Source organism: Strix aluco, chromosome 5 (genome assembly GCF_031877795.1).
Source record: "Strix aluco isolate bStrAlu1 chromosome 5, bStrAlu1.hap1, whole genome shotgun sequence".
Taxonomy (NCBI): Eukaryota; Metazoa; Chordata; class Aves; order Strigiformes; family Strigidae; genus Strix; species Strix aluco.
In genome coordinates this window covers 25,116,329-25,139,695 of record NC_133935.1, presented here as the reverse complement: position 1 = coordinate 25,139,695, position 23,367 = coordinate 25,116,329, and the positions used below count along the sequence as shown (strand labels likewise).

At 43.6% G+C, this 23,367-nt stretch overlaps 1 protein-coding gene across 4 annotated transcripts in view; it reads left to right on the top strand.

The window, feature by feature from the left end:
• ITPR2 (inositol 1,4,5-trisphosphate receptor type 2) overlaps positions 1 to 21,150 on the top strand; it is a 289,774-nt gene extending 268,624 nt beyond the window's left edge. For all 4 annotated transcript variants that reach the window (XM_074826452.1, XM_074826451.1, XM_074826450.1 and 1 more), the window contains 2 exons: positions 16,140 to 16,301; positions 17,523 to 21,150. In XM_074826452.1, the coding sequence (XP_074682553.1) occupies positions 16,140 to 16,301; positions 17,523 to 17,609 (249 nt within the window). In that variant the 3' untranslated portion in view covers positions 17,610 to 21,150. The remainder of the gene's footprint in view (positions 1 to 16,139; positions 16,302 to 17,522) is intronic.
• Positions 21,151 to 23,367: the final 2,217 nt, after the last annotated feature.

The window sequence follows — 23,367 nt, the reverse complement described above, 5'->3', positions numbered from 1 at the left end:
AGAGGTGTGATGTGAGCCATGGCAGCTTTTAGCTGTTCCCCAGGTTCAGGTCTCAGCAGTGATGCTGTGAGATCCTGACCGGAGTTGCTCCGTGAGGCTGTGACCCCCTCCAGCATAGCAGCAGGAATGGGGGACAAGCTCCTGGAGCAAGAGTTGCTTGCGTATAGTCCCTGGCACACCCATGTGTGGCCTGCAAAGGTTTTTTTTTTCATTTTAGCCAACTTCAGCAGAAGTACTTGACTGTCAAAACAGCAAAGGCGTGAGCCAAGCAGAGCCTGCAGAGCCTGAGTTGTGGGTCAGGAGTCTGGCTGCCCATCCTTTCACACCGTGGGGGCAATGAGAGGTTGTCCCAGGGTTACTGAATGTAAAGTCATTTCACTGATGCCAAATTCTGGTGCATACCCTGAGCCTGATGTCCATCGTATTCAGTGGCCATGCCCGAACAATCAACGTAGAGGTTCTAGAGGAGGCAGTTCCAAAGGAAATACAGACAGGCAAGGTGAAGGCAGTGAAAAAGTGCCATACAGAAAGGGGAAGAGCATGCTGACAGCAGGCGGGCGAGGACAAGCAGGGTTTGTGGAACAAAGTGTTCTTTACTGCTGTCGATTTTTGACAAAGAATGTAATAAAATAATATGTATTAAGAGGGCTGTTGACCTCAGCTCTTAAAATATAACTTCTTTGGAGAAGGAAAAAAGTTCTGACATCCAGGATTTTTCTATTCTGTTATCTATCATCTTTTTGGATTTTGGAGGCAAAAGTTTTCCCTCCTAATTTTTGTCTCTAGTCTATAGATATTCTTACGACATCCAAGGATTGCTAAACACTGTATGGGTAGAGAGAATGACCTAAGCCAGAGAAATGTCAATCCAAGGTAACATGAATGCTGCAGAAGGGACACTCGGGTTGTCAGGAAGACACTCCGAGTGTACACTCTGGTGATTCATCCTGGACAATTTGAGTTTCCTCCCTCAGATGTCCACCATACACTTCTGTTGCAATTAACCACAACAATAGCAGAGGGGGGAGGATGTGTTTGTTCACTCCTGAGCTTCTGCAGTTCGCAGCCCAGAGTGCTAATGTGAAAATTGATGGCTATTGAAGTCACACCACTCTGAACTGCACTGGTTGAGGAGAGGGCACAGTACTGATTCTGCTGCCTCTTTATAGGTAGGATAATATCAGCAGGGATAAAGGGCACACAGCTGATAGGGGTGACCCCTTCAGCTGCTACAGCTAAATATGTCAGCGACGGTGAGCTGTGGTTCTTAAACTGACTCACTATAAATAAATTGTATTTTTAAGGCTTCTTCATTATCATAAATTCTAGTTCAACATGAAGTTTCTGATCTGGCAACTCACAGACTTGAAAATGCTTACAGGACTTTTGTGCACAAATGCTCTGCTGGAGTGGGGCATGGAGTTTATAACTTTTGGGAAGCTAAAGATGCTCCCATTGTTAGGACTGATTTATTTTACTTTTTAAAACTGGCCTTCCTCCAAAAACTAGCAGATGTTATCAAAGCAAAACTTGCAAGGATAAGATGTATGTACATATCATTAAGCTATGCAACTTCTTAATTATTTTTAAAAGACTGATATGATGCATGTCACATTATGAGTAATTACTTACCATGGCAGTAATACCAAGAGCACAAAAGCCAGCTGCTAAATAAGATCTGAGGTCTCTCTGACAGACTAATTTCCTAGGAAATACAATGTCAGTTTTGTCTACAGTTGGGTTTTCATAAAATAAGCAACTAAAGAAATATGCCTAAATAGATGATTTACTGCTCCCATTTTTTTTTTGTGCTCAAAATAGAAGAGCAAGTGAGAAGGCAGCTCTCTGTGTCCTTCCAGATGGACGCAGGCCCTGTGGGGAGTTCAGGGCTTCAGATTAGGTGCACCAGGTCCCAGAGAAAGTCCTTTTTCTCCATCAAGGCCCGCCTCAAATTCACAGAGGATCTCAGCTATCAAGTGGTGATAGACTAAAATAGAGCTGGAATTGTGCTTCACACAGGTTCAACCACTGCTTGGACATATGAGGGGAGTTTCCTCTCCACTCATATACCCAAGTGCTATTGTTTTGCTGATCAGGGATATCAATTAAACTCAGACACCAGAGTGAAAAGAGCAGGCATATTTTACTAGAAATAACTAAATAATATAACAGAATAATACAGAAAACATACAGTAAGCAAAGACAGAATAGTGCACTTAAACAAATAGGAAAATACAGGGTAATGCATCAAATCATTACTACCTGAGAGAGAGAATAGTGATTAAGAAAGATCCATCACCACTTGCATATTTTACCATCATCCAGATCCGCAGTCGCTGGGCAGCCCCGGTTACAGCGAGGATTTGGAGAGCCTGTCCCGGCAAGTGGGAAATCCTACGTGGTGCGTCCACCCGTAGGTGAGGCTTCCAAAGTCTCTGTGAGCCGGTCCAGCCTTATATACCCAAAAACCAGCAAGCCAGAATAGCTGGCACCTTTGTTTTAAGCGGAAATATCTGGTTTCAATCTCACATTAGATTCCCCTCCAGAGCCTGGCCAGGGCTCAAGGAAGAAGCTAAGGGAGTTTCTCTGCTTATCTGATCGGATTATGCGCAAGGTCTCACACCAGGCCTCGAGGACAGGCAACTGTCTCCATGACTCTGTTTTATTCTATTCACATACAAAGGAAGGGAAAGATACATTTAAGATAGCTACATCCTCCATGCATATTTCATTAGGGATTACATACTGAGTTAACAGTTTCGGTTCAGGGCCTGTTGCTCAGGCTTCAACACTTCCACCTTTTACATCAGAACTAGGTGGTTTGTTATAACTTAGTGTAATACCTGTTAGCGCAATGGTTATCAGTTATAAAATATACAGGATTCATCTATAGGTCAACTCTGGCTTGGGCCGGTTGTCCAAGCCTTAGCACTTCAGCTATCCAGTTTTACATTTACAGAATATATTGAGGCATTGTTGTTTTTCCTGCTGCTAGGTATTGAGTTACTTTTCTATTGTTGCTCTTACTGTTGTTCAAAAATAACATTCATTGCTATTTTTGCTTCTCTGTACAATTTTGCCTCTACATTATTATCTTATAGAAGTGCTGAACACCTCCCTCTCCACTTCATAAAATAAGCAATTACAGTAACATGCCTAATTAGCTGATTTCCTGCTCATTTGTGAGTTGCTCAAAGTGTGAAAAGTTAGCATCATGTGAGGACTTTAAATCTTTGCAGAAAGCTCCTACTCTACAAGAGAGCTGAGCATCTTCTTTTCTACTTCAAGGGCTCTGCCTCTTCCAGAAATGGGCTCTTTGGTCTGCCATAAAAAATTTAGTTGGCCTGCTTGGCTAGGCCATGTGTGAGGTATGGGTAAACAAAGGGAAAGATGGGCTTCATTTGGTACCTCATTGTAAAAGATTGAGGTTTTAGTGGCTTTAAGTTTATATACATTCTTTCCAGACAGGCAAAATTAATTATCCTGTTGCTGCTTGAACAGGAAACCATGGATCTGATCCTGCCTCCTTAGAAATGATGCCATTAGCTGGAGTGGGAGAAAGATTGGTATCAACAGCAGGTGCTGCAGCACAGGCAGATTTGCCGTGTGTAGTGAGGGTTTAGTGATAACCTTCATGCCCCGAGCTGACTCGGTGAGGGAATGGCCATGCCATTGCCCAATGACCTTGTCCCTGCTGCCTCTGTGCTCAGCCCCTCATGTTCTTCTTAATTCCTTCTTAACTCCAGCACCAACACAACCCTGTCTTTTTTCCTCTTTTGTTTGAAATCACTTCTGAATACAAAGCTGTAATGTAATTACAAGTTACAGAGTGGAGCCTAAAACCCACCAAAAGTACATTCATTGAGATTTGGGGTTTTTCCAACTTGAGGTCTGGAATCAGTGGTTTGATACTACCCAGCACTAGTCTTTTTGGACCCTGTGGTATTGTGGCTCGGTTGTAAGCTTAGCTTGATTTCCTCTGTGTTTGAAAGATTTGTCCACCTGTCTGTTGATCAGTATTTAGGTTTTAAAGACTGATTTTGCTATAAAGATGGGTTCTGCCTTGATAATACAGTGTAGTCACAGCCTCCTTGTCCTCTTTCCAACTTCAATTCATTCAATTTGCAAATTAAAATAAATGAGCCAAGTTGGGTTCCTGTTTGTTTGTTTGCTGCTGGCCTTAAAAACTCAAGGAGGGGTCTAGACATGAAGCTGTGTTCCTTGAAACTTGCACATCCCCATGAACATGGAGTGGAGGTGTTCCAGCTGGAGCGCCCTCAAGCCGAGCAGCGCTGCTGGCAGGACACGAGCTGTGGTTCCCTGCTGGAATTCACTCCTGCCTTGACCTGCCAGAGACTAGAGCTGTTAACTTTCCAGGCAGCTTGCAAAAGCCATCTTTTATCCCTTTGTTAAAGAAGCATGTGGCCTCAGATGGATCTGTGTGTGGGCAGACCCTTATTCTCTGATTTCAAATGATGGAAAGGCTCTCCAAGGCACTGGGTAGGCACCTACTGTTGCGCTTAAAATCCTGGCAGTCACAGAGTCTCGATTCTCCTGGGACTGGCTGTGTATGGCGTTACCTAGTGAAAACTGGACTTTAACTGTGGTCACAGATAGTGATAAGAAGTTCAACCCCAGAGGAACAATGTGATGAGCAGAACCCAGAGTGTGTAAACTGAATTAATTTGATTTTGCTCTATGGGAGAAGCAACAAACACAAAACACTTCAGTGTTGTTTGAGGATATTATTGCAACATTTGAAAACAATTATTGTTCTTTGTATTACAGTGGTACTAAGATTCTGGCTTCTTGAATGGGAAAGAGACTCCAAAATTGTCCACAGCCAAGGCAGATAACTGCAGATGCTGTGGAAAGGAAGGACTATGGGTTTGCTCAAAGACATAAGGGGAATTAGTAAAAGAACAGGGAGATGAGTTTGAGGTTGTTGCCTTACCAGAAACACACTTTAAAAGTAAATTAAGCGTAACTTTGGTTGGACTTAAAACATAGTGGTAAGATTCTGCAAGAAGTAAAATGGAGAGGCCACAAAAAAAAGTGGTTCTGTTTCTGAGTTCTCACAGTTCAGAGACAGCAAGATTTGGGGGAGTTGGGTGCAACATTAGTGTGAGCTTGTTTTACAAGCTGTTACAGATATGATGAAGTTACTTGTTTTCTGTATCTGTCATGGGAAGAAAATTCCACTGGCCCGTATTACTCTGCATGGGTAAGTTTCTGAATTTGTGTAACTTTTGTCTCATTGTGCCATTTATCTTTTGGGATCAGCTTTATGAGTTTTGTGTCAGGTTTTTCTATTTGGTTGCAAGGCTAGTTCATGGAATCTTCTTTTTAGTGTGGTGGATGTGTGTATGATAAAAAGCTAAGATCACCTCTAATGAAAGAGAAGATATATAGCCTAAAGAAATCAGATTAGTTGTAGAGAAAGAAATCAATCAGGTTGGCAAATTGTATCTGTGGGACAAAGTGCAAAATGTTTGTTTCATACAGTATTTATTGAACAAACTTGTTGAGAAGATGGTTAAAAATGCTCTACAGGAAAAAAAAAGGTAACCATTTTGTTCAATTTAAATGACATTGATGTATTTTTTACATCATGAAATCTTGCAATATTACCAACACCAATCCCTGATAAAGTACTTTACACAATTGCCTCACAGGGCATTTTGAGATAAAAGTATATATCGGAGATTGTAAATTGGCTGCATCCAATTTATATATAATGGAACCCACTACAGCCATCCTATGAAATTCAATAGATCAGGAATCACATTACATTTCTGTGAGTCTGGGGTAGTAGGAGCTTTAGAGTCTCCAAAACAAACAGGCAACTTTAAATCATATTTAATGAACCTGTGTATTTTATACACGTGATTAAAATGTTTTGTCTTGTTTTTCATTTTGCTGGGTGCTGCTGAAGGAGAATTGTAACTCCAGGTTTGTGAAACTGATCATCTGCTTGTTCTCAAGAGAAAATGCATTTTAATTGTACAGAGCAAGCCATATTTAAATGCTGGGCTGAAAAAACAAAGAAAAAGAAAAAGCAGATCTGTACAGAGGATCCATTTCAATATTTTCCTAGTCGTGTGAGCAAGAGCACTAAATGAAAATGTAGGATATGCAGATAAAAGTTCATAAAGTACCATGGTGGTTTTTTCTTTTATCGATCTATGCTTGCAGACTCTGAAAACAGAACACAGTAGACATGAACTTGAACAAATAGATGTTTCACCTTGAGGACCCATTTTTGCTCGCTTCTGCCTATTTCCCAAAGGGAATAAAAGTGCTCTATGCTTCCCAGTAGGCAGGTGGCACCTTGTGGGATCTGCCACCCACCTGGCCACAGCCAGACCTGCCAAGGGCCCTCTCCTTGGCCATCATGTCTGCACAGGCAAGGAGTTGTGCTCGTCCTGCAGAGCAATGTACAAAACCCATGGGCAAGCATTTGAACAGAGCAAGCGATTTGAGAGCAGGTTGACAGCGTTCAGGCCCATAAGGCTGAGAGGTGTCCATTGCTTGGTAGTGTTTTGTCAAGAGATGCCTCAAAGAGAAACCTAGATCTTTTTCCTCTCCTCCGACTGGTACTGAAGTATGTGCATTTATGCACGTTTATGGTATATGCATGATCACATTGTTGCTCACAAAAACAGTTCTGTATAGCCCATTGGTGATAGGTAATAATTCTTACAAATTTTAAAAGAAAATATTATTCTTCAGATTGTCCTTTCAGACCACACCATGTGCAAAATGAGTCAAAATCGGCCCAAAGCAGGAACATTCAGATCAGGATTCAAAATGCCTCAAATCTGGCAGTATCCTAAACCAGAACAATCGCACTGCAATCAGCGAAGCTCTGCCTGTGTAAAGCTGAGAACAAGGTCAAGTCCTAAGCCTCTGAAAAATGAGTCTCCAGCTGAGTCTGTATTTCCCAAGATTCTGTAGCACCAAATTGAAGCTAAAGCTAGGAAATAGACAGCACTGGCAAAATACAAGGTGACAGGACCAGAGAATTAAAGCTAAATGTGAAAAAAACCCATAAATTTCAACAAGTATGCACCTGAATCCTGCGCTATGAAAGATATGAAGTAGAGGTCATGGTTTGTTTAACCATGGAGTTAAACCCTGATCCACTGGATCAAACCAGAACTTGCATTGACAAAAACGGGTCAAAATTTATGGTGTCCTTACCAGCTGAATGGTTAAGTACATCTCTAAGGAGCAGACATCATCTCTGTCCCCAGCAGTGGCATGATACTTTAAGGTATGTTTACATTGCAATAGGATTAGTGCCGATTAGTGGCTTTTTTCTGGAGTTCAGTATCTGGAGTGCGCCTGCTAGTGTGTTTTGCAAAAGAAAATCAGTATTAAAAGAACAGGTGAAGGGGCTTGTGCAAGCAGTGTGGTAGTGCGGGGGTAGGAATGACAAGGGGCTGGAGAAGCATCGTAATTCTGTTCACTTTAGACGCAGTCAACGGAAAGCAGAGATACCATTACTATCCAGCTAGGCATGAGCCAGTCCGGCAAATGAACGGTGAATTTGCTGAAATGATGTCTGGAGCAGCAGGGGAAGGAAAGAGAGAAAGAACTTAGAGCTGGAGGTGGTTTTGGTGGTGGTAGTGGGGCTGCCTGAGCAGCCCAGCCCCTCTCCTATGACAGGGCTGCCCTACATGGTGCAGCACTAAGAGGGGCTGCTCCCAGCACTGGGTGAGCTGAGCCTGCGGGATTCAATAGCAGCACCGCAACAGGCTGTGAGGGAAGGGACAGAGACCTGCCAGGTGCCTCTGCGCAGAAGCTGCCATTGCATTACGCTGCGCTTCCCCCACTGAGACAGCTGGAACTAAACCACAGCCTCCCATTATAAACCAGAACCTCCCAAATAAACCAGAACCATTAAAAGGTTCTTTTTTTTAAGGACATGTGCACTTAATGTCAGAATATTGAAACCATACCCACGTGAATAAAGTTAGTAAGCCAGTGATTCATTGCTGTTTCAAATCTCTATCTAGCCACAGTAAATTTCTGCTCAGTAGTGACAGTCTGTGTCCACATGCAGCTATGATTTACAGTTCTGCACTTTGTATCAACAACATCTGTTTAACAAAAGGAAAAAAAATAAGCCAAGAACATTTATTTTCTAATCTTTATACCAGATGTTGTTTCGTTATGCACAAGATCCAGGGATTATATCAGAAATAATTTCATTATTTTAAATGAATAATCTGAAGTGTTTTTCCTAAAGCATGTTCTGTAACCACTATCAACATAAAAACATAGAAATGTGGAAAAATAAACTTGTGTTTTGCACAAATCTGTAGTTATATCTACTTTAAGGGCAAAAATATTAAGCACCAAATCCTAGCTTCAGGTGGTAGTGTTGGGATTCTTGAAGATTTGCAGAGGAGAATATCAGTTCTCAGGGTTATGGTAGAGATAAGATGGCAAAGAGTGATTGAAACAGCAGAAGAAATCAACAGCTGAGAAATGAACATGTGCTGCAGGGAAGGGACGACACGAGAAGCAAACGTGGCTTCAGGGAGAGCAACACTGGGGTGGGATACAAGCTTAGGCCCTCCAAGCACACAGAAGTTGTGCCATGCAACTCTCATGAGCACCTGGCCAGCTGCGGTCCCAGCACACCTGCAGGTCCCCGGGGTTCCCACCGGGGGGTAGCTGGAAGGTGCCATCTCGGTGTGCTGGTGACAAAGCTGTTCAGTTTCTGCTTTCTACCTTCTGGGGTGAAGTTGCTTGGGGCTGAAGCAGGATCTCTTACCTCAATGTGCTGGCTGCGCTCTTGCTGATGCAGACCAGGTCATGGTTGGCCTCTTCCACTGCAAGGGCACACTGCTGACTCATGTATTTACTATCTGCATATGGTTTTGCCCACAACTATTGTGCAAGATCACATTCAAGCTTATGGTCTCGACGGTAAAAAATTATTTCCATGATTGTTTCCATTACTTGGAGGTAAATGCCAAGTCCCTTAGGAATGTTCACTAGGCAGAAATTTTGGGATGTTCTTGGAAAAGCAGGGTCCTTTACAGAGTTTCAAGCTGAGCATTGAAACTGCCACATACAGCATCAGAGAAAAATCTTTGCAATTTGAGGTTTATTATTATTCCTCACCATAATTTTTGTGGAGATATCACAAGAGGGAATGATGATACTGAAACACTGAGACATTTATAACTGACTGGCCTGGATATCATCAGTCTTGAAGAACTCACAATTATTCAGAATTACAGTGATAAATTCCATTGCAGCCCTCAAAAACATTCAGCCAAGTTAAAATGAAAGTAAATGCATCAATGCCGCTGCTAAAGCAGACAGTGGGTCTGTGTTATGGTTCCAACCCTCTTGCAGTGGGAAACAGATTTCTCTATTTTTCCATGAGCTGTGAAAGCTGTAGCATGTATCAATCCAGTGTAGACCCTGGCAGACCTATTAGTTTTCCTGTTGCATAAAGATTTATCTATAATTGCCAAGGTTTATTTTTATTTTCCTCGAATTACTGTTGTGGATGCATAACAATTCCTAATTTCCCTCCCTATATTATTGTACAGCACAGATTGCTTATCAAATACAGTCTTAACATTAAAGTGTCAAACAGGATTTGCAGAAAGCTATTTGGGTTTGTAGTTTAGGATGAACGTTTATCAAATTGTGGATTAGCTGAATCATGCACTGAACCAAATTATTATTGTCTCTGATTAAATCACAAAGTGGTTATTGCCCTGTGTCATCTAAAGCACAAGATAGTTTAAATCTTTAAAATCCCTTTATAAGGTGGCTATAGGAGCTACATAAATACAGACTTTTAGGACCAAACTGTCCCTAGGCAGAAAAATAATAGCTTTGAGAAGGTCATTTGGACTGATCACTCTCTGCTTATACAGGCAACAGATCCAGGAAGGGAATGGATAGACATATTTACATTTCAGGCATACAGAATAGTTTCTCAGTAAACAGATCTCTTTGAACCCTGCGCTAAAGTATTTATTCAAGGTGTTGGCTTAAAAAAGGGGAGTGAATGGCCTGTTCTTGTGCCTGAAAGGACACAAGCTGCCTGACAAAGAGGTTTGTTAGCCTCCACGCTGAGGCATGAGTTCTAGGGCACAGCGGCGTTGCAGAGAGTGAAGCTGCACCATGCTTCTCAGCAGTGCCTCTCCTCAGGCCTAGGGGCCACAGGGTGACCAGCGGTGAGTCCCCTCAATGCCAGTGCAGCAGGGTTCTACCGCCCCAATGGGCACTTGAGAGGTTACAGTCTCTCTAAAGCTGTGGGAGGCTTTTGCCAGGCTGCCACAGCGGTTGCTGTTCATGGCATGCCAACAAATGTGTGTTGCAGGGTGGGATGCCACAAACTGCCCAGCATAGCACACCGAGGCACTGGTAGCAAACCTTCATGGTGATGCCTATGCTCCTCTTCTGCACCCTTCAGCGACCATCTAGCTGAGGACCTCAGAGGGTTTTAAGCATGCTTGTTTGCTCAACCTCGTTTTTAGGTAACAAATAACCCTCCTGATGGCTGTCTCACTGACCTTGCTGAGTCACCAAGGAGCAAACGATCTGTGCCAAGTGCAGCCATGGTGGGCTGGGGGATGTGGAGGCCCGTCTCCCACTCTGATGCGTGAGGAGGTCATAACCCAGGAGGAGTCATGAGCAGTTAGCACCGCTTTTGTTTTTGAATAGATAGGAGGGAAGTCCTGAAACGGCTTGTATTCATGTTGCAACAAGGGGTCACAGGGTAGAAAGGTCTAAGAGTCACTGCGTTAGAGTCTGCTGGAGAAATGAAAGTCTGGTACAGCTGACGGCAGCATGGCACTCTGAGCCCATGGCAGTGGCACCGGCAGAAAGCATCCATTAGGCTGCCTTTGCTCCTCTACTTCATCCCCCTTGTCCTACTCTTTGACCTATTTTCTCTCACTGTTATCTAGTAATCTATTTTTTAAAGGCTCAGCCCAGTCTTTCCTGCTAGTTGCAGCTAATCCATCTCACTGCTAGCCTGTGAAACCAGCACCTCCTAAAGAAACGTCCCTCTGCCAATTACTCCAGAGGCATGGAGTCAGCTCAGTGTGAGAGCTCAGTTGAAGCCAGTTAGCTGTGCCAACAGGACAGGGGTGGCTCAAGAAAGACTTTGTACAAAGTCTAAACTCTAAACAAATTTCTTCAGTCTTTTCTCCATCCATGCTCAACTGGAGCTAGCAGAATCAGAAAAATGGCAGTGTTTTACAGGACTTAGCCTATAGCTCTGCCCTCCCCCTGGAAAGCCCACAGAAGGGAAGGAGAAAGTTGCATAGAAAACTCCAGGAAGCAAACACAGACTTTTCTCTGAGCATGCCTCTCTGAGAAGAAGGGTTTGAGGTTTCTCAGAAAACGTGAGTAGCAAATCCTCTAAGCCCTGTGATTTCTCAGGCATGTGCCCTCACTGTCAGCACCTTGCAGCTACATGTATGCGGAGTACCTTGCAGAGAGGTGTTTGCCCTGGGCAAGCTGTGATTCCTGCTGGAGTCCCGCTAGCCCAGGGGGGGAGGACAGAGGGAGCGAGCATGCTGGATCATCACACAAAATGTCTGCTCTGCTTGTGTGCAGTATCTTTGGCCTGCAGTCTTTTGGCTAACCCCACCTGCCTTTTTTCCCCCAGCTGAACTGACAGAGAGGAGGCTGCAGCTCCTTTCTGTCCCTGCAGCCTTCCTGTCTGGCTGACTCTCTGCCCTGGAGACAGATGTATACTTAAACACGAATTCTGCGAGGCACACATTATGCTTGCAAAGGGAATGTGGAGCAGGAAGATGCTGTGATCCGTAGGTGGCTGCTGTGGTTAGGCTGCGAATACCGGCTATCCTACACAAGAATGAAGTAACAGTAACTGCGCTCAGCCCTGGTTGTTTAGAAAGAATATTTCGGTACATTTTAACAATTAATTCTGTGTCCAGGCAGCTCCTTCATTTTAAAGTGTCCCATCCACATACCTCACCCTCTGTGAACTCATTTATGGTCGAGTTATGTCACCTCATGCTAACCTGGTGGCTGTTGATTGAGTCTTGTGACAGCTCTTTGCAGAGGTTTGCCCTGCTCCCTGCCAGCAGCCTACCTCCTTTGTCCAAATTGCCACTTGGTTCCAGGTGAGGGTTCAGAATGTCTGAATGAATGCTATCCTGGGCAAAATGGTTGCATTTCTAAGAGTAATAGCTAAGGCGTGGCACATAACACCCTGCAAAATCCCATCCCTGCACTAGTCAAATAAGGTGAAGCAGGAGCGCACCTGCAGCATAGATGAGGCACATTACAGCTTTAACATGTGTTAGTTGGTCAAGGTGAACCCTGGACCAAGCCCATAAACATTTAAGTCCCAGAACAAATGTTTGGGATTGTACAAGAATGTTAACTACCTCCAGTTAATAGGCAAGCAATTACCTTGAAGTAAAAATAGCTTTCCCATAGCTGAGAAGTCACAGAGTGCCTGTCCCCCCGTGAACACTTACATATCACTAAAATTTTCAGCAGAGAAACCTTGTCCAATTTGCCTTCTGGATCCTGACAGGTTTGTGATCAAAAGTTTTTTGTCCTCGGCGGCAATTGCTGTTTGTTTGTGGTATAGACTCAGCAAATAGGGGTGTGCACCACAGCTAATGTTCATCCTGCCCTTTAATGAAGTTCTGTAGTTCATAATGCAATCAGAAAATAATATAATATTGACCAGCAAAAGCATACAGTTTATCAAGGGAATGTACCTACTGTGTGCACTATAATGGAACTATTGGTGAAAGCTAGATAAGTATTTTTAACTTGAAGACAGGTTGACAGGCTAGAATGTGTTTCCTACTGACCTACTGAATTTTTAATCTTTCTGATACTCAGCTGTGACAAAGATACACAGCTGGACTGGATTTCATTAGATGTATTTGCAGTTGAGAACCAAGAAGCAAAGTCCTGCCTGCACCTAACACAGCACTTGGGACTACCAAGTGAGAGACTGTTTGACCTGTTGCCTCTCTGCTGCCAGGAAGAGCTATAGAAGTCGGTAAACATCTTTTCATGAGGTCTCCAGTCCATGCAAACCCATCAGCTTCTCTTAGAACTTGGATCAAGTCCTTGCTCAATCCTCCACAACGTTTTGGCAAAAAACGCCCAGATCTTCATGGTCTGTAACTAAACCACAACTGGGTTTCTTTCTTGGGAGAGATTATCACAGCATTGCTGGGAAGGCAAAGCTGGGCACACGTGAATGAAAGGAGTCTGTCATTGAACTCCTGTGATGCTGGTGGCTGAGATGAGCTGGCACGTGGTTCAGAGTGGTTCCATGAGCACCATGGCATCGTGTGACAGCAGGCGAGGTGCTGTGTGCTCTATCCCTGTCTTCACATGCTCCTGGTCATCCCTCTTCCTGGGAAGTATAATGTTGTGCCAAGGAGGAGAGAAGCAGGTGATGCTGGGAGCCTCAAGAGAGGGCGAGCCCACTGAGCCAGGATGTCTGGCACCCGCATGGATTTGTGTGGTGTTCCTCTGGATGCTGCAGTGGGGTGGAGGGTCAGTCCACAAAAATCTTTCCAAGGCAGTTGGTGGTCTCTGCTTTGCGTCCTGGAGGAGCGAGGGAGTGGCAGATGGAAAACAAAACTAGCAAAGTGCATTTCACAATCCTGGCAGCAGTACTCGCCAAACACAAGAACTGCAATGATGGAGTCTCAGATTACTCTCCCTGTGCAGCCTGGCTTTAGAAACTTTGGCGTTATGGTGAGATTTCCAAAAAAGGGCTCCTGGCCCCTCAGCTGGCTCCTGTGGCCATGCACCCTTGCATTTGGTATCTTCAGGTGCTTCAAGCAAGAGAAGCTGTTATGGGTGCAGATACCAGAGCTTTCCAGGAAACATTCAGATACAAGTGTAGCTCTGTTCACTGTTGCTTCTTTGAATTCACTTTCTGTGCCTGTAGTGGCAGACAAATTTGCTGGCAAACATTTTGCAAAAAAAAGGCATTGATCCAGAAGGGCCCTGTGCACAAACTAAGCTTAGCATAAGTTGAGTACACCTGTGCTTAATGCTAGGCACGTGAAGAATGCTCTGCTAGATCCTAGCCAAAATAAATTTAAAATAAATATCTGAGCATACTTGTGGAAAATGAATGCTGGGCTTGTAAGCAGAAATGCATGAGGCAGAAATAGGGGTCTGTGTGTCTGCTGGGGATATCCAGCAGGGAGGGTCATGTGTGCTCCCCTTGAGCTCACCAGCAGAGCTGGTGAAAACAGGTTTTGATTTGAATGAGTTATGACCCATTGAAAATGTCATCATGCGTAACCACAGTAAATTGTCATAATGAGATCACGAGGCTCAAAAAAGTGGGCAGCGAGGAAAGAGGCCTCATTCCACCAGTGTACACGGTTGACTGAGCCCTGGGCTGCAAAATGCAATGGAGGGGCACGGTCTTATTCCCTGAACATCTTGTTGGTTTAGCAATAGGACCAGAGGTTGCACAGCCAGACAAAAACTCATTAGAAGTTTTGAGTTAAAAAGAAGAAACATGCCAAAATTTTTATGGCTTTGCATTTAGTCTTATCCAGGGTAACATAGGGGACTGGGCTAACGCAAATAGTGGAAAAACATGAATACTGTAAGTGCTTCCATGCTTATCAAGGGTTAGCTTGGTTGTTTCTAAACCATGTTGCTGTAGGAGGGGAGGGTTTGGTGATCAGGGCAGAGCACTACAAAGTTGAAAGCAACTCTTTCTGGAAGCACAATAAAGCTGTAGTCCCTTGGCGCATCCCCAGGCTCACAGCTCTGCCAGGCCAGCCCGTGTGTACTCTGGTCACATACGGCTGCCCAGCTGTAAATACTGCAGAATCATCACTGGCTTATCTATTTTCATGGTGAGGCAAAGTCTGAGACTACAGTAAGTTTGATACATTTGAGACTTTACCAAATACCAAGCCCAGACAACATAAGTAGCACAGTTCTTGCCTGCCAGGAGTCTTGTAGGTGAACTTCTGGAAAGAACTCCTTTTCTTCTTTCCTCCTTTTATTTCCTCCTTTTCTTTTTGATATAGTGCTATTTGTGGGGGGCCATTCACAGCACAGGAGACTGGAAGAAACACACTTCAACTCATTCTGTTTCTGTTCTAAAGTTATCAAGTGTCCATAGAGGCCCATTGCAAAACACCATGCATATGACCTAACCACATCCTCCTGCTACCCCCAAGCTGAAGGGCAGAGGTTCCTTGATGTAATGCATCGCCAGCTACAGGACCTGTTTCCTTTGTCTCGTGCCTTAAGGCAAACCAGGTTGCTTGCCACATGGTTGCCACTCATCCTAGGCTTGCACCCTTCAGTCTCCTCTGTCTGTTATGCTTTGCACACAAATATCTGTACCCCCAAACCATGGAGACAATTCAGGCTCATGCTGATACACAGCACCTTCCTGACTCATATAATCTATTTACAGTATTTTTATTATAATTAAATTCATAGTGTGAGTCCATTAAGCAGGTTAACCCTTGGCCATGGGGTTGCACTTGCATTTACCTGAGGTATACAATCTGAATAGCACGCTGAAGCCTGAGCTCCCCAGGACCCCAAATCTTCTATTGAGGGCAGCTGAATTCAAGGTCCCTCTGCTCTTGCAGTAGGCACACTCCAGGCCAGGGAGAGGACTCTGGCTTGTCTTGTTTTCCTGATGTTGGCTCACTGACATTGCTGCAAGGACAGCTGAAATAGATGGAGGCCAGCCAAGCTGAAAAGACAGTGGGGAAATGTGTCCCTGCATATACTTAAGAGCAAAGCACAGGGAGCACTTGGGCTTTCCTGGTGCTAGTGTACCAGAGAAGTCTCCCTGGAGCTGACCCAACGGGTGTTTCTGCGTGCTAGAGCCACAGATGAATGTGCCAACGCTGCCCACACTGCAGTACAGGTGCAGCTGTGGGGAACCAAGATTTTCCAGTTGGTGCCTTCTTTGTCACTAAAAAGAACCAAGAATAAAAATGCTTGTGTAAAATACTTTATGAATTTACTACTTTTTAAGCTCCCTTGCTGTGTGTCATCCACTAAGTAGAAGTCCTTCTGAGTTTTCATTCTCTAGTCTCAGCTTAGTAGCGCTGCATAAAACCCTGCTAACATTACTCATTTTTCTGATACCCATGTAGGAGAAGAATTTGGACTGGTTCCCTCGGATGAGAGCCATGTCCCTGGTTAGCAATGAAGGCGACAGTGAGCAAAACGAAATCAGGAACCTGCAAGAGAGGCTGGAGACAACCATGAGCCTTGTAAAACAGCTTTCCAGTCAGCTTGCTGAGCTCAAGGAACAGGTAAGTGCCCTGCAGTGGGTAGCAACATGAGCATGTGTGGGTGAACACACTAGCTTTCATCAGGTCACAGTCAGGACAGTGTTACAAAAGAGTCTTTTGTCTTAGAAAGGTTTTATCTTTCCCTCTAGTAAGCTTTCTGAGTAGATACACTGATACAGGTTTGGAATGAAATTGTACTCTATTAGCAACAGCAGAGAACAGGTAAGGAGAAGAGCCAAGTGGGAATTAGTTATGAAATCCTCCCAGTGAATGTGCGAGGACAGAGGGAAAACTGCAGAAGCAATGACGGGCTTGGCGTATGCAGGTACTGCATAACCTGGCAATAAAATAGGCATAGCATCATAAATAGCTGTGTACTGATGAGAATCAGTAGAAAAGCTTTCTGAATCTGATACTTGGATTTTTTTCCCCCCACTAAGAATATCAACAGTGCTGTTGCAAAAACAATTTGCTGAACCTGTTGCTTTGCTTGTCACCCTTTTCTTTGTGCCCCTCCTGTGGCTCCCCCTTCTCTCCCATATGGAGCACAAGCTGCTGGCCTGCCTTAAAGCCCTGCTCCTGCCTAAAGCACCTTACATGTTTTCTCTCACTTCAGGATCAAAAGGCCAGCTCCTTTTTTATAAAGACGCTGGTCACTTCTGGTTTGCTCATTACAGTTTCAGAAAAGCATCTTTGTGTGTTCTTTAAGGGAAACACTTCAGTGGCATCAACACTAATTATCCCCCTTCAAATTCCTTCTTAAAACTCTTCTTCCTTGTGAAAAACTTAGCAAAGGTTTAGGCTGGATGTGCTGAGACCGTTGCTTATTGTGCTTACCCATACCATCCTGGTGGTTTTTTTCATCCCCCTCTGGCTGAATCTGTTCTCTCCTGGCTTAAATTTAAACTCTCTGCAGCTGGGACCGTCTTTTAATTCTGTGATTATACAGCACCAAGAGCAAATGCTGACCCTCTGCAGGGCTACGCAACACGATAGCAGCACAACTAATACACTGTAAGACCTGCCACTGGATAAGAATAATGTACAAATGAGAATAAAATGTCCATACTTTGTAGGAAACAGATGTCCTACTTCAAAGGCATCTCTTACTTGTAATTTTCAATGCTGAAGAAAAGAATTCCACTCCCTGTTGTTTTGCTTATATGTATCTTGTTCTGTGACTGCTAAATAATAATAAAAAGAAAAAAAAATCTCAACTCTCTCTCTGCCTTTCCACCTTAGATGACAGAACAAAGGAAGAATAAGCAGAGGCTGGGCTTTCTTGGATCAAACACACCCCATGTGAATCATCACATGCCACCACCCTGATACCACGGGGAGAAGCCGTGACTAGCCTTTCATCAGTATTCCTGCTTTATTATAGAATAAAAAACTGAGATTGAGAGGAGTGAACAGTGCCTATTGTTACAAAGTTAAAAACAACCAAGTGCCAAGATGTTAAGTGGTTTAGCTCTGGGAACAATTTGTAGCTGTTTTTCATGGTTGAAAGGGACCACAACCTAGAATGCAAGAGATACAAGGGAGCTTGTTTGTATTTGTTCACGGAGCCCGACTCCGCTGCCTTTGCGCTCTGCAACTCGATGGCTTTGGTGGTCACTGCCGTGTGCTACGCAGATTGGGGCAGCGTTTGGCCACGGCCTTAGAGCTGCCTTCAGACTTCTCCCAAAAACAGTGGGATAACCAAGATAAGCAGAAGAAGGAGAAATGTTTATTAACGCAAATACGACTGCCTGGTTCAGAATCAATAGAAGTCAAATATATTTGCCAAATAGTAACATTAGTCATATTTGCTTGGCATTTACTATTTTTTAATTACCGTAAATATGTCAGTTGGGTAAGCAATAATGTTGCTTCAAGTAACTTCTACTAGGAGGGAAAGGAGAGAAACCTCAAAAGACTGGGGAAAAAGAAAGGAAAAAAAAAAGAAAAAGAGTTGCAAAGAGAAACATTAACGCTTTTGAATTTTAGCTGTCACCATGCAATTTCTTATTTATAACATGGAGCACAATGGATCTACAGCTGTGGGAATGTTCTGCGCATAACACTGACAACATAACTGGAAGTGATTTCTTTCTCCTGGTTTCAGATGTTCTCGATTAATGTGGCCATGAGATTTCACATACTGAGGAGCTAAACTGTGTTTTAAATTCAAGTTCCGATGGAGGATTCAGGAAAAAAAATTATACCTGTAGTTTGAAATGTGTATGGGATTCTATTTTTTTAAAAAACCTTAGAAATAGAAATGTTTTTCTGTATGGAGCTGTAATGGTGTCATTACCTTCCATAAACATCTTCAGCGAGAGTTGACTTGAGTATTAAGCACCATATTCTGCCAGCTTTCTTCTGAGCTAAAGATCATGGGCTGCTATCAGGGGCTTGCAGGACTGGCCTGGCAGGTGGGGGATGGAGGGCAATGCTGGAGTAGCTCCTTCCAGCTCTAGGCTCTATGAAAGGCAGCAGCCAAGTCAGCTGTGCAGGTTTCTGCTGTATTCTGTATTTCTTGGGATGGCTTTAAAATAAAAGTTACAGGGTTTCCAGAGTCCAAGAGAGCTCTTCTCTCTCTTAGGAGATTTTTGGGGCACAAATGGAAGTTATGGTCCCAGTTCACTTTCATCTTCAGTGGGTTTTGGGTACCTAATTGTCCTCAGTGGATTTGAAAATGCACCTCTGTTACATGGAGTCACTTTTTAAACCAAAATATTTTTGCAATGATTTTCCCCCATAACATTTCCATTTTGCTATAAAAGCCATTTTGATCAAAGGTGAAAATATTGTCTCTGCTATTTCTAGTTTCTTCCTGGATAAACACTGTTGTATTATTTAAGGCACAATTCAAACCAACAGACCTAGAATAAAGGGAAGGAAGGGGCAATTCCCTCTCTTCAACCAAAATTCAAACCTGTTCTTGGAAGTCATCTCTTTTATTGTGCTAGTGAGGTGACTGAGATAAAAATAATATACTTTAGGGTCTGATTCTTCTACCATTAAAACATTTCCCATTGGCTTCAGTTGTGTCCTTCAAAAATACTGTGTGGAAATCAGGGATTTGTGTATTTCATGGAAAGAAAATCTCTTTCTGTTGACTTTCCTTTAGTCCATAGAGTATCCCTGTTGTGAGAGGTGATGGCTGTTTCCAGCTTTAGGGTCTATTTTTCCTGTAAGAAATTCTCCCAAGTCCAGCCAGCACTCTGCCTCCATGTGCTGAGGTGAAGAGCAAGTGGTGGTTACCAGAAATGGCACAAGGCCTGTGAAAATGAGCGGTGTGAGATAAATTTTCTGCAATTCTTCTGCTGGTGGGCTCGCAGCCTCGCTGCTGCCAGACATCAGCTGCTTCCCAGACAGAGGGAGGTGGGTTGAGCTGGCTGATGCTGTGTGTTTGCTTCCAAGACTGGAGTAACCTTTTCCACTCCAAAGACCAGCCTGTTGTCTTTGAGTTGCTGCAGAGCAGATGTGACTGTGCCATGGGGAGCTGATGGTAGGAAAGCTGCTAGGTGAAAGCAGAATACAGAAAAGCAGTTTGTCTTAGATGAACGACTGAGATATTTTAGGTATAAACCTTGGAGTGTGCCTTTCCTTCATGCTTACTGGGTATGAGGTCTCAATGCTACTGCTCCAGCATCACTATGGTGGTGAAAATCCCTTCCATAAACCTCACCTGTCAGTGAGGATGGGGCTTCACATACCAATTAGTGATCAGCACCAAGAGACTTTCAGTGAATTGACTCTGGGAGTTTGCATCAGCCACATGCCATACAGTAACCAGCTGCCGGTGTAAGCTAAAGCCAGATTTGCCTCTCAGACTAGACCTGTTGCACATCACAAAGCCAAAGGAGTTGCACACAAACGTAAAATCAGCAGTAAGTTGGTAGAGAATCAGACTCTGCAGCTGTATTAATTCAAAATAATTTACGCAGTTCTTCAGATCTAGTCACAGCTTCTGTTTCAACAGCAATTTCCTCTTCCTCACACATGTGCTTATTAATGGCATAAAGCACAGTTTAATGATAAGATAAATTAAACAATCGCTATTTATTGGGGGGTGGGTGGTTGGCTAATACTGGAAGTGGTTGGCACTTTTCTTGTTTACACCCAGAAAAAGCAGCTGAACTGCTACACACCAAGGGAGGTTTCTGCTGTTGGAGGTGGAAGAACTTGAGACTTGATGCATTTGTGCCCTGAGCTCAGGCCTGTAGTTGCGTGCTGCTGGTGCTCGCACCCCAAATGACATCCCCAAGGCTCAAGAGCCCAAATACTACTCTTCAGAAGGGAGACCTACAACGTCAAAAACAAAGAGCTAACAGGTGTCAATTAGCCTTTGCTACGGGGCCTTTCTGCTGTTGATAGCTTCTGAGAGAGACCTCCATAATCAGTAACTGTAGGTGATGCTGCTTGCACAGATTGTAAATATATTTCACTGAGCATTTTGACATTTTTGCTGGTTCTGCCAAAGCTTAGGCCCTGCCCTGCAGCTCTCATCCATGTGAGCAATCTGTACACTTGCGCATGGTAACTTAAACAGGAGACTTCTTACGTGAATAATAGTTGCAGGGCAGAGCCCAAGCCTTAAAGATTGTGAAATAGCCCCATCAATGAGTTTTTAACAAAAATCATTGTTTTACACATATATTTGTATGTATATCTTTGTTTAATGCAGCTGGAGTATCCTCTTCTTAGGCAAGCATCTTTTACCTTACCTATTTATATCAAATGATTGCAAAGAAGTTAAAACATGTAAGAGCTTTTAATGCCTTAGAGGGATTTGTAAGCTCCTTGACAGTTAAAATCTACTTAAGTATATATGTCCATTGCTGCTGAATGTAACTTTTAATAAAGTGTGTCATTTTGCATACATCTGTCTCACTTGGTGCTAAGCTGCAGGGAAATGTGTATTGCTGAATTGAAGACTGCTGGGAAACCCAGGCTGGTTGTCTCGCATGAGACACCAGGCTGTGCATATGCATCCGTTTCTTCTAAGCGACAAAGGAGATGACATCAGTACAGTCCTGAATGGATGGAGGCTGAATCCAGCAATGAAAGCAAGGATTTGTTTTATTTCAGGTACAAATTGTTCTGTTCAAAAGAATGGGTCGGATTGCCACCTTTCCTGAAGGTTGGGTGTCAGTTAGGTGTGCAGTTTGCTCAAGTGCTTTTTGTTTAGTCCATAACCGGCAGGCCAGGGTCAGCCCTAGTTGAAGGTGGGCAGATGCAGGGTTCGTGATGGATGCGAGTTTCACAAATGGAGAGGAATGGGCTCAAGCCAAACAGCATTAGGGTTTTCTGCTGGTGCCTGAGGCACGTTAGCTCTTGCTGCCTTCTCAGGTCAGAAGAGAGAATTTGACTCACTGCAAGGCCTTGAGCATCCTGAGAATCACATATTTCTGTCAGCAGGAGCCAGGTGACATCCCATCCTCGTGTCCCTCAGGGGAGCACCAGGGAAGTCCTGCCAGGGTGCCAGCTGGCCATGCTCAGGAGCAGCAGAGAGCACTCAATATGCACACTCATGTGTGCTCGTGTCAGGGATCTGTGCCTCCATGAGGCAATGGCCTTTCATCACTTCTGTGTTTCAACACTGATGCTTAGGAGCCTCTTGCTGCCCATCGCATATTCCTGGTGCCAGTCCAAGACTTTAATTTTAATTAAATGGTACAGATGTAGAGGTTCAAGGCTTGATGTGACTTCTCTTACTAGAGTGCAGGCTTTTGTGTGTGTGAGTTTTCTGGTGCTTTTTTTTTTTCATGTTTTCAGTGTAACTCCTTCAAGTAGCACATTGAGAGAGAGACTGGGGGTTTCCCCCTCTCTTCTAAGGGAAAGGACTGAGGGAGACAAACAGCCCCAAACCACTGTCTCTCTCAACAGAGACAACTCAGGCTGAGGAAATCTGTGGTCTTGTGAAAAAAGGAAGCACCCTGTGACAGAAGAACTAGGACATGCAAGTGTTGTGTTGGGTTTTTTCCAGCTGTGTTTATTACAGAAAGTCAATATTTATGAGGAAAGGAATGAGGCCTCTTCTTAGTGAGAAAAAGCCTGCTAATTAATTAAGAAAAATCCTATTGAATAGAGCATGCTGTTGCTTCTGTGCACTTGTTATACCAACCTGATGAGGTTTTGAGCAGAATTAACTTTCTTTTCTATTCTCTGGTATTACTTTAAGGTTAAATAGAAAGAAGCTGGTTTGCTACTAGGTTTCTTAGATTTCTGCAAAAAGGATGTCCTAAGAGAAAATGGGGTTTCATACAGTAAAATTTCATCCTAAGATTGCCGTCATATTTATAAACAAAAAGCCCCCAAACTAGAATTAAGCTCCTAAGCCCAAATGGGAGCAGTTTTGCATGCAGAACTGAGAACCTAATGCCAAGGCTTCTCTTTTTTAAAATGTTTTCCTCAAAGGTACGTTTTAATTCAAAAGGTGTTTCAGGGACCAAACACCTCCCTCGTCAGCAGCCACACAGATGTCAGTGGGCTCACACTGGTGTGGCCTACAAGCTAATTCGGTTCCTCTGTTTCCACTGTTGCTGCTGCTGTGACAAAAGCATCTGCAGGTGAGGATTTTTTTCTTTGGAAAGAGCATGCTTGATTTCTGGGGAGGGCTGCCAAGTTTGTTTTAAAGTGGAGAAAACTGAGATTTAAGACTGCTGGCCTCTTTGCTGTCCTGGGATGCCTGCAGGAGTGACTGGCAGCGTAGCTCCTATTTGTAGGCACCTGTACTGAATGTCATGTGTTTGCACAAAATCATCCCAAATAATTCAAAAGAAACTTGAGCTCCAGGGATTTTAAATGTGGAGTAGTGTCTTACTATCGTCGGTTCACATTTGTCTGCTCTATTTATATGCTATACTTTTTTAGTCTGAAGCAGGAAGCTGCAAAGCACAAGACAAATAGCCTTTATAACTTTGCTATTTCAGTGTGTTTCTCTTGCTGCAAACAGACAAGTTACCCCTTTTTGTGTGTGTAGTAGGTTTCTTATTCTGTGACACCCATCTCTCTCCGTCGCTCCAACTTCATCCGCTGCCACTCAGGTAAGGTGAGAGCTGGGCACATCCAGAACCAAAGGCTGTTACTTCAGAAG